This window comes from Hemiscyllium ocellatum, chromosome 39 (genome assembly GCF_020745735.1).
Source record: "Hemiscyllium ocellatum isolate sHemOce1 chromosome 39, sHemOce1.pat.X.cur, whole genome shotgun sequence".
NCBI lineage: Eukaryota > Metazoa > Chordata > Chondrichthyes > Orectolobiformes > Hemiscylliidae > Hemiscyllium > Hemiscyllium ocellatum.
In genome coordinates, this window is record NC_083439.1 from 1,136,783 (window position 1) to 1,148,840 (window position 12,058).

Sequence of the window (12,058 nt, forward strand, 5' to 3'; positions counted from 1 at the left end):
AGCATACCAAATGTCTTCTTCACTATCCTATCTACCTGTGACTCCATTTTCAAGGAACTATGAACCTGAATTCCAAAGTCTCTTTGTTCAGAATCACTCCCCTTACCATTAAGTGTAAAACTCCTGCCCCGATTTGCCTTTCCAAAATGCAGCACCTCGCATTTATCTAAATTAAACTCCATCTGACAATCCTTAGCCCATTGGCCCATCTGATCAAGGTCCCATTGTACTCTGAGGTAACCTTCTTCACTGTCCACTACACCTTCAGTTTTAGTGTCATCTGCATCTGTCTTCTACCATCGAGCCAGTTCTGTATCCAAATGTTCAGTTCTCCCTCTCTCTTATGTAATCTAACCTTGCTAATCAGTCTCCCATGGGGAACCTTGTCGAATGCCTTACTGAAGTCCATATAGATCTCTGCCCATATCAATCCTCTTTGTTATATTTCTCAAAAAACTCAATCAAGTTCATGAGACATGATTTCTCACGCACAAAGCCACGCTGACTTTTCCTAATTAATCCTTGACATGCCAAATACATGTCCCTCAGGATTCCCTCCAACAACTTGGCCAACACCGAGGTCAGCCTCACTGGTCTACAGTTCCCTGGCTTTTCCTTACCACCTTTGTTAAACAGTAGCACCACGTTAGCCTCCAGTCTTTCGGCATCTCACCTGTGACTATTGATACAAATATCTCAGCAAGGGGCCCAGCAATCATTTCCCTAACTTCCCACAGAGTTCTAGGTTACACCTGATCAGATCCTGTAGATTTATCCACTTTTATGTGTTTTATATCATTTAGCACCTCCTCCTCTAAAATATGGACATATTTCAACATGTCACCATCTATTTCCCTACATTCTATATCTTCCATGTCCTTCTCTACAGTAAACACTGATGCAAAATACACGTTTAGTATCTCCCCCATCTCCTGCAGCTCCACACATTGTCTGCCTTTGAGGGGCCTATTCTTTCGCTAGTTACCCTTTTCTCCTTAATGTATTTGTAAATATCCTTTGGATTCTCCTTAACTCTATTTGCCAAAGCTATCTCATGTCCCTTTTAACCTGCTGATTTCCCTCTTAAGTATACTCCTACTGCCTTTATACTCTTCTAAGAATTCACTCGATCTCTGCAGGCAATTCCTGACAGATGCTTCCTTCTTTTTCTTGACCAAAACCTCAATTTCTTTAATCATCCAGAATTCCCTACACCTACCAACTTTGCCCTTCATTCTAACAGGAATACACTTTCTCTGGACTCTCGTTATCTCACTTTTGAAGGCTTTTCATTTTCCAGACATCCCTTTACCTGCAAACATCTGCCCCCAATCAGTTTTTGAAAGTTCTTGCCTAATATTATCAAAATTGGCCTTCAGTCCCATCAGAATTTAATGTTTCTATGAGATCTCCCCTCATTCTTTTAAATTCCAGCAAATACAAGCCCAGTCGATCCAGTCTTTCCTCCTCTGTCAGTCCTGCCATCCTGGGGATCAGCCTTGACTGAACTCCCTCAATAGCAAGAGTGTCCCTCCTCAGACTAGGAGGCCAAAACTACACACGGTACTCAAGGTGTAGCCTCACCAAGACCCTGTATAACTGCAGCAAGACATCCTTACTCTGATACTCCAATCCTCTCGTTATCAAGGCCAGCATGCCTTTAGCTTCCCTCACTGCCTGCTGCACCTACATACCAACCTTCAGTGACTGTTCCACCATGGCACCAAGGTCTTGTTGCCCCTCACCCTTTCCTAAACTGCCACCATTCAGATAATCTGCCTTCCTGTTTTTGTGACCAAAGTGGATAAGCTCACACTTATCCACATTATATTGCATTTGCCAAATATTTGCCCACGCAGCCAGTCTGTCCAAGTCACCCTGCAGCCTCTTAGCATCTTCCTCACAGCACACCCTGCTCCCCAGCTATGTTTTGGCTAAAATTTGGAGATATTGCATTCAATTCCTTCATCCAAATTGTTAATGTGTATTGTGAACAGCTGGGATTGCAGTTATGAACCCTGTGGTGTCCCATTCGTCACAACCTACCACTCTGAAAAGGACTCGTTTATTCAACAACTCTGCTTCCTGTCTGCCAACCAATACATTATCTCTCATAACATTAGTTTTAATTTTGCTTACTAATCTCTTGTGTGGAACCTTGTCAAAAGCCTTTTGAAAGTCAATGGAACATCCATTGATTCACCCTTGTTCACTCTACTGGTCACATCCTCAAAAAATTCCAGAAGATTTGTAAAGCATATTTTCCCTTTAGTGAAATCCACACTGATTTGGACTGATCCTGTCGCTGCTTTCCAAATGTTCAATTATTACATTCTTAATGATTGGCTCCAGCATTTTTCCCACCACGAGGTAGCTAATCAGCTTAAAATTTCCATTTTCTCTCTCCCTCCTTTTTAAAGGATGGGGTTACATTAGCTACCCTCCAGTCCATTGGAACTCTTCCAGAGTTTATAGAATGTTGGAAAATGATCACCAAAACATCCGCTATTTCTATAGCCACTTTGGGATGCAGAACATCAAACCCTGGGAATTTCTTGGGTTTTAATCATATTAACTTCCCCAGTACCATTTCCTGACTGATAAGGATTACTTCAGTTCCTCCTTCATGCTGGACCCTCTGTCTCCTAGTATTTCCAGAAGTTTATTTGTGTGAAGTCTTAAGGAAGACAGATTCAAAGTATTTGATCAACTGGTCTGCTATCTCTTTGTTGTCGATTATAAATCCACCTGATTCTAAGGTGATATGATTTACATGACTTACATAACCACCTGATGAAGGAGCGAAGCTCTGAAAGCTAGTGCTTCCATTTAAACCTGTTGGACTATAACCTGATGTTGTGTGATTTTTAACGTTGTACACCTGAGTCCAACACCAGCATCTCCAAATCATGACTTACATGTGTCTTCATGTATCCAGCAGATGGGGCACTTCTCACAGGGTCCAGTAACAAGGCAGACAGATCAGAAAACACAATAAAATATACCTGGAATTATTCAAGAAGTAGCTTCTCTGCTTTGTCCTGATAACAGCAACAAATCAACATAGGACTTCATGCCTTGTTTACTTTCCTTTACTCAATCATGGAATATGAGCATCGCTCACTAGACCAGCATTTATTCCTGATGAAGGGCTTTTGCCCGAAACGTCGATTTTACTGCTCCTTGGATGCTGCCTGACCTGCTGTGCTCTTCCAGCACCACTAATCCTGCATTTATTGCCCAGCTCAAATTGTACAGAGGGCAGATGAGAGTTAGTCACATTGTTGTGAGTCTGAAGTCTCAAAGTACCTGTGGCGTTGTATTAAAGAATGTTTGTGGTCTGCGGTTTCTCTTGCCTGATACAATCTGTCCTGTGTTTTAGGTCTGCGCTACACTTGGTACGACTGCTGTGTGTGCCTTTGACTGTTTGTGTGAACTGGGACCTATTTGTAAGTTGCAGTTTATAGAATTATTTCTGGACCACAGTCTTACAGCTTTTTCCTCTCTTGAATGATTAGAGATATGATCATGGCTGAGCTGTCGGATGAGTGGTTACAGGGGTCTCTGGGAATGTCCTTGAAACTTTTCTCTCTCCCTGTTGTACAGAGAGGGAAGTGGTTCCACAATCAGAGCCTGGGTCCTGAGGATCATCCTCCAGCCTCAACCCACCCCAGGGCCTGAGGACCAGTCCCTGGCTCAGCCCATCTCTTGGGGGAACAGAATGAAACAGACAAGCTGCACAATGGACATTGAAGCAAGGAGAAGGTTCACTTTGTGAAAGCCAAACCCAGCTCAATGTTTTAACAGTGACTTGTACTTTAATATCCACACTGCGTTAACTAGTAGAGCAAGCTGTGTGTTTAGAGCATAGAGCATAGAAAGGTACAGCACAGAACAGGTCCTTTGGCCCACAATGTTGTGCTGAGATTTAATCCTAATGTGAAATATAGTAATAACCTACCCACCCCTCAACTCACTGCTATCCATATACATGTCCAGCAGTCACTTAAATGTTCCCAATGACTCTCCTTCCACCACCAGCGCTGGCAACGCATCCCATGCATTTACAACTCTGCATAAAGAACCTACCTCTGACGTCTCCTTTATATCTTCCTCCTAATATCTTAAAACTATGACTTTTCACACTAGTCCATCCTGCCCTGGGGAAAAGTCTCTGGCTATTGACTCTATCTATTCCTCTCATTACCTTGTACACCTCGATCAGGTCTCCTCTCTTCCTCCTTCTCTCCAGAGAGAAAAGTCTGAGCTTATTCAACCCCTCTTCATAAGGCAAGCCCTCCAGTCCAAGCAGCATCCTGGTAAACCTTCTTTGCACCCTCTCCAAAGCCTCTGCATCTTTCCTATAGTAGGGCGACCAGAACTGGACACAATATTCCAAGTGTGGTCTCACCAGGGACTTGTAGAGCTGCAGCAAAACCTCGCGGCTCTTCAACTTTATCCCCCTGTTAATGAAAGCCTAAACACCATATGCTTTCTTAACAACCCTATCCACTTGGGTGGTAACTTTGGAGGGATCTATGTACTTGCACACCCAGATCCCTCTGTTCCTCCACACTGCCAAGAATCCTGTCTTTAATCCTATATTCAGCATTCCAGTTCGACCTTCCAAAATACATCACTTCGTATTTATCCAGGTTGAACTCCATCTGCCATTTCTCAGCCCAGCTCTGCATCCTGTCTATGTCGTGCTGCAGTCTACAATAGCCCTCGATACTATCGACGACACCTCCAACCTTTGTGTCATCTGCAAATTTACTAACCCACCTCTCAACCTCCTCATCCAAGTCATTTATAAAAACTACAAAGAGCAGAGGCCCAAGTACAGAGCCCTGTGGGACCCCACTCAACACTGACCTCCAGGCAGAATACTTTCCATCTACAACCACTCTCTGCCTTCTGTCAGCCAGCCAATTCTGAATCCAGAGCAAAATCTCCCAGTATCCCATACTTCCTGACTTTATGAATGAGCCTACCATGGGGAACCCTATCAATTGCCTTGCTGATGTCCATATACACCACATCCACTGCTCGACCTTCGACGACCTGTCTTGACACCTCCTCAAAGAACTCAATAAGATTTGTAACCTCAGGCCAGAGTCTACGCTAACCCCCAAAAGAATTTAGTAAGCATCTTGCAAAGAATCAACGCATCTTCTAAAAGGTACTTCTGAAAAATATGTCATTTAGATTGAGCTCAGAATTTGAGCTCAGAGGTGTGTGTCTGAGACTGGGGTCAGTTATAGGCTACTCGCCTGCTTTAGCAAGTTTGTTTGCAGTTCCAAATATTTGAGGTTTTAGGATTTGAAGTTTCTGACACAGGAAATTCCAGGTGCCTTCATAAATATACTGACCAGAGCCCTGAGCAGTTCAGTGAACTTTAGCCAATTGCAATGTTGTGTAAAATAGTTGGATGGTTTCCGCATGGCGAATTCAGAATGTTTTTATTGCTGTGGCTGTCTAGGTGCCAGTGAGGGACTGTGGCTTCATATCGATGCAGCATATGCCGGATCTGCCTTCCTGTGTCCTGAGTTTCGGAATTTCCTGAAGGGTATTGAATATGCAGATTCCTTCGTCTTTAACCCTTCCAAGTGGATGATGGTTCACTTTGACTGTACGGTGTTTTGGTAAGTGATGCTGATGAGACTGAAGCCACCCTGTGACAGACATGTCTTACAGCAGACAGGCCATTCCCTTCCAAATCCACTCCACTATTCAACATGAGAATGATCTCCTGTCTCAATCCAACTTCCCAAACTATCCCCATGTATCTTGATGTCAGAATCTATGGATTTCTGTCTTCACTATAGTCAAACATCAAGCATTTAATCTTCAACCTGTAGAATAATGGAATATACAAAGGATGATGTAACTGGTGGTGTTATTCTGGCAAAAAGGAGAGAAATGAGAGACTTTGAATAAAGAGGGAGGTTTCGACATGAGAGTACTCCTGTCACATATAGATGCAGGTCTGTGTGACAGTGCAGGTGAAAGCGAGGGAGACTTACCCCAGGATAAAGATGAACTAGGACTGAGATTCCAAGACAGGTAGTAGCCTAATGATAGAAGCCAATCTCTAAGTGTCTGTGTAGACTTGCACAGGCACAGCATCTGCGAACACTAGCAGTGGGGTCTGCATCAAATAAAAACTGCTTCATTTGAATGAAATGAAGTTCTTGGAACTTTAAAATCTTTAAACCGTGTGTTCCCTCCAGCCATGTTGGACCTAAACATTTTTAATTTGCTGTTTGCAGCTCAGTGAGCTACAATTTGCTAATGATCTGACTGAAGTTTCTCATTCACAGGGTGAAAGACAAGTGGAAACTGCAGGAAACCTTCAGCGTTAATCCTGTGTATCTCCAACATGCCAACTCTGGAGCAACGACAGACTTCATGGTGAGCTATTGGTCTCCAATGTCACACTCTGCATGATCAGCAGAGAGGTGAAAGTGAGGACTACAGATACTGGAGATCAGAGTCAAGATTAGAGTGGTGCTGGAAAAGCGCAGCAGGTCAGGCAGCATCCGAGGAGCAGGACAATCGACGTTTTGAGCAGAAGCCCTTCATCAGGACACATCAATTTTCCATGATCAGCAGAGAGCTGGGAATTGAAAGGACTGGAGAAAAGGAATTTGGCTTGGACACAGAGTCATTGCTGAGATGATAGTTGTGTTGATTAATAAGGTCAGGCTTCAGCTTGTAGATGCTGAGGGTCAACTTCCAAATACATATTAGTGACAAGAAGACTCAACACAAATTAACCTACTCTTGGGGAAATAAGGCAGGGCAGGTGAAATAAGGTAACAGAGGGGGAGCACTTTTGGGTCAGTGATCATAATTCTATTTGTTTTAAAATAGTGTTGGAAAAGGATAGACCAGATCTAACAGTTGAAGCTCTAAATTGGAGGAAGGCTAATTTTGACGGTATTAGGCAAGAACTTTCAAAAGCTGATTGGGTGCAGATGTTCGCAGGTAAAGGGACGACTGGAAAATGGGAAGCCGTCAGGAATGAGATAATGAGAATCCAGAGAAAGTATATTCCTGTCAGGGTGAAAGGAACGGCTGGTAGGTATAGGAAATGCTGGATGACTAAAGAAATTGAGGGTTTGGTTAAGAAAAAGGAAGCATATGTCAGGTATAGACAGGATAGATCGCGGGAATCCTTAGAAGAGTATAAAGGCAGTAGGAGTATACTTAAGAGGGATATCAGGAGGACAAAAGGGGACATGAGATAGCTTTGGCAAATAGAGTTAAGGAGAATCCAAAGGACTTTTACAAATACATTAAGGACAAAAGGGTAACTAGGGAGAGAATAGGGCCCCTCAAAGATCAGCAAAGCAGTCTTTGTGTGGAGCTGAAGGAGATGCAGCAGATACAAAATGAAAGTTTTGCAACAGTATTTACTGTGAAAAAGCATCTGGAAGATATAGAATGTGGGGAAATAGATGGTGACACCTTGGAAAATGTCCATATTACAGAGGAGGAAGTGCTGGATGTCTTGAAACGCATAAAGGTGGATAAATCCCCAGGACCTGATCAGGTGTACCCGAGACCTCTGTGGGAAACTGGAAAAGTGATTGCTGGGCCTCTTGCTGAGATATTTGTATCATCGATAGTCACAGGTGAGGTGCCGGAAGACTGGAGGTTGGCTAATGTGATGCCACTATTTAAGAAGGACGGTAAAGACAAGCCAGGGAACTATAGAGCAGTGAGCCTGACCTCAGTGGTGGGCAAGTTGTTGGAGGGAATCCTGAGGGACAGGATGTACATGTATTTGGAAAGGCAGGGACTGATTAGGGATAGTCAACATGGTTTTGTGCATGGGAAATCATGTCTCACAAACTTGATTGAGTTTTTTGAAGAAATTACAAGGAGGATTCATGAGGGCAGAGCAGTAGATGTGATCTATATGGACTTCAGTAAGACATTCGACAAGGTTCCCCATGGGAGACTGATTAGCAAGGTTAGATCTCAGGGAATACAGGGAGAACTAGCCATTTGGATACAGAACTGGCTCAAAGGTAGAAGACAGAAGGTGGTGTTGGAGGGTTGTTTTTCAGACTGGAGGCCTGTGACTAGTGGAGTGCCACAAGGATCGGTGCTGGGTCCTCTACTTTTCGTTATTAATATGAATGATTTGGATGTGAGCATAAGTTATAATTAGTAAATTTGCAGATGACACCAAAATTGGAGGCGTAGTGGACAGCAAAGAGGGTTACCTCAGAGTACAACAGGATCTTGATCAGATGGGTCAATAGGCTGAGAAGTGGCAGGTCGAGTTTAATTTAGATAAGCCCGAGATGCTGCATTTTGGGAAAGCAAATCTTAGCAGAACTTATACACTTAATGGTAAGGTCCTAGGGAGTGTTGCTGACAAAAGAGACCTTGGAGTGCAGGTTCATAACTCCTTGAAAGTGGAGTCACAGGTAGATAGGATAGTGAAGAAAGCGTTTGGTATGCTTTCCTTTATTGGTCAGAGTATTGAGTACAGGAGTTGGGAGGTCATGTTGTGGCTGTACAGGACATTGGTTAGGCCACTGTTGGAATATTGCATGCAATTCTGGTCTCCTTCCTATCGGAAAGATGTTGTGAAACTTGAAAGGGTTCAGAAAAGGTTTACAAGGATGTTGCCAGGGTTGGAGGTTTTGAGCTACGGGGAGAGGCTGAACAGGCTGGGGATGTTTTCTGTGGAGCGTCAGAGGCTGAGGGGTGATCTTATAGAGGATTATAAAATCATGATGGGCATGAATAGGATAAGTAGACAAAATCTCTTCCTTGGTGTGGGGGAGTCCAGAACTAGAGGGCATAGGTTTAGTGTGAGAGGGGAAAGATATAAAAGAGACCTAAGGGGCAACTTTTTCACACAGAGGGTGGTGCGTGTATGGAATGAGCTGCCAGAGGAAGTGGTGGAGGCTGGTACAATTGCAACATTTAAAAGGCATCTGGATGGGTATATGAATAGGAAGGGTTTGGACGGATATGGGCCAGGTGCTGGCAGGTGGGACTAGATTGGGTTGGGATATCTGGTCGGCGTGGATGGGTTGGACCGAAGGGTCTGTTTCTGTGCTGTACATCTCTATGACTCTATAACTACAAAATCAACAATAATTTATGACGGTTTCAGGAAACTTTGAGAGAATATTTAGCAGGCCGAAGGGATCTTAGGCTTCTTAAATTGAGGCACTGAACATTGAGTGAACATTGAGTGAACACTGAGTGCACATTGAGTGAACATTGAGTGAACATTGAGTGAACACTGAGTGCACATTGAGTGAACATTGAGTGAACACTGAGTGAACATTGAGTGAACATTGAGTGAACACTGAGTGAACATTGAGTGAACACTGAGTGAACATTGAGTGAACATTGAGTGAACACTGAGTGAACATTGAGTGAACACTGAGTGCACATTGAGTGAACACTGAGTGAACACTGAGTGAACATTGAGTGAACATTGAGTGAACACTGAGTGAACATTGAGTGAACACTGAGTGAACACTGAGTGAACATTGAGTGAACACTGAGTGAACACTGAGTGCACAAATCATGCTGTACCTTTGTACAGCTCTGGTTCAACCCAAGCGTAACATAATGTGTCTCATTCTGGTCACCACACTTCATGAAGATGGGAAGGTCCTTGAGGAGGTTTACCAGAATCATTTCAGGGATGAGGGATTTTAATGATGAGGTTGGTTTGGAGAAGCTGGTGTTGTGTACCTTGGAGTAAAGGAGATGAAGCAGGAGATTTTGTATGAGGTGCAGAAGATTAATTTGGCAGCTAGATCAGAAGAAAGCAATCTGGTGCTGTTGACTGATTGGGGTGGGGAGGCAGACTAAGCATTTTGGGAAAATGATGTGGCATGGTTTGTCACAAAGAGGGTTTTTTGTAACACAACAACAGGTTTTGGCGTGGAACTCTCAGTCTATGACAGCTGACAGCAGAAACAGTTTCTAAAGGAAATTGACTGAGTGAATGAGGGAAATGTACTTGAATGAGGGAGAGAGTGGGGCATTGGAACTGACTGGGTTCTCAGTGGAGACCTGCAAGGACTTGATGGGCGAGCTGTCCTCCCGTCATGCTGTACATGACACTGCTTCTGTGGTCGGAATCCAAAATAAAAACCTGTCATGGTTGTGGGTGTGTTCGCTGAGCTGGGAGGTTGATTTGCAGACGTTTTGTCCTCTGTCTCGGCGACATCTTCAGAGATTTGGAGCCTCCTGTGATGGGCTGCATGTACTGTGTCTTCTGGAATTTATTTGGTTCCATTTCGGCTGCTTCCAGTTGCCAGTTCTGGTTGTTTGTTGTAGTGACCGGTCTATTGGGTCTAGGTCTATGTGCCTGTTGATGGAGTCCATGGCTGAGTGCCAGGCTTCTAGATCTTGAAGACACAGTACAGCAGTGCGTCTCATGAGATCCAAAGCATTGAAGGTGTCATCTAGACAAAGGACAAAACGCCTGCAAATCAACTTCCCAGCTCAGCAAACACACCCACATACACAACAATCAGCACCCGAGCAACAAATCTTTAATCAAACCTTGAAAATAAAAACCTTATATGAATCTAATTGTACCAGCCTCCACCACTTCCTCTGGCAGCTCATTCCATACACGCACCACCCTCTGTGTGAAAAAGTTACCCCTTAGGTCTCTTTTATATCTTTAAATGATGATCTGACAGAGGAAGTGGTGGAGGCAGGTACAATTACAGCATTTAAGAGGCATCTGGATGAGTATATGAACAAGAAGGGTTTAGAGGGATATGGGCCGGGTGCTGGCAAATGGGACTAGATTAATTTAAAATATCAGCATGGACAAATTGGACCAAAGGATCTGTTTCCATGCTGTACATCTTTATGACTGGCTGGCATCTCTTGGCCTCTGCTATTAACCAATAGCTGATCGGGAAGGTAAGTGATTGGTATTTGAGTGGGTGTGTTCTAGACCCCAGACCCTACTTCGTAGGGCCTCCCTCCCATCCTCCTCCTCTAACCTAACTTTAATGTCCACAGGTAAGCGACTCAGTGTTATTGACTCAGTGTTCTTGTTTTGGAGACAAAGTGGACAGTCATGGCAACGCAGGCAGTGGAATGTTCCTCCTGCAGGATGTTTGAGGTAGGGGTGACCACCGATACTCCTGCCGACTTCGTCTGCAGGAAATGCAGTCAGATCCTGCTCCTCACCGAACAATTTAGGGAACTGGAACTGGAGTTGGATGAACTGAGGATTATTCGAGAGGCTGAGAGGGTGATTGATGGAAGCTACAGGGACATAGTTACGCCGGAGAACAGAGGTAGCTGGGTAACAGTTAGAGGTGGGAAGGGGAAGAAGCAGGCAGTGCAGGGATCCCCTGTGGTCGTTCCCCTAAACAATAAGTATACAGCTTTGGAAACTGTTGGGGGGGACAGCCTTGCAGGGGTAAGCTGCAGTGACCGGGTCTGTGGCGTGAGGTCTGGCTCTGAGACTCAGAAGGGAAAGGGGGAGAGGAGGAGAGCGCTAGTTATAGGAGACTCTCTAGTTAGAGGGACGGACAGGCGGTTCTGTGGACATGGGCGAGACTCTCAGATGGTTTGTTGCCTCCCGAGTGCCAGGGTCCAAGACGTCTCGGACAGTGTCATCAGAATCCTTAAGGGGGAGAGTGTGCAGCCAGAAGTCATGGTACACATTGGCACCAACGACATAGGTAGGAAGAGGGGTGGGGAGGTCATTCAAGAGCTCAGGGAGTTAGGCCGGAAGCTAAAAGCTAGGACAGACAGAGTCGTCATCTCTGGGTTGTTGCTGGTGCAACGTGACAGTGAGGCAAGGAATAGGGAGAGAGTGCAGTTGAACACGTGGCTGCAAGGATGGTGTAGGAGGGAGGGCTTCAGGTATTTGGACAATTGGACTGCATTCTGGGGAAGGTGGGACCTGTACAAACAGGACGGGTTGCACCTGAACCAGAAGGGCACCAATATCCTGGGGGGTAGGTTTGCTAGCACTCTTCGGGAGGGTTTAAACTAATTTGGCAGGGGGATGGGATCCGGACTTGTAGTCCAGCAAGTA

At 44.6% G+C, this 12,058-nt stretch overlaps 1 protein-coding gene across 1 annotated transcript in view; it reads left to right on the forward strand.

Moving 5' to 3' along the window:
- The window catches only part of hdc (histidine decarboxylase), a 31,682-nt gene that overhangs the window by 10,441 nt on the left and 9,183 nt on the right, over positions 1–12,058 (forward strand). The window contains exons 6-8 of the mRNA XM_060852907.1: positions 3,383–3,449; positions 5,483–5,645; positions 6,324–6,414. Coding sequence (XP_060708890.1) covers positions 3,383–3,449; positions 5,483–5,645; positions 6,324–6,414 — 321 coding nt within the window. The remainder of the gene's footprint in view (positions 1–3,382; positions 3,450–5,482; positions 5,646–6,323; positions 6,415–12,058) is intronic.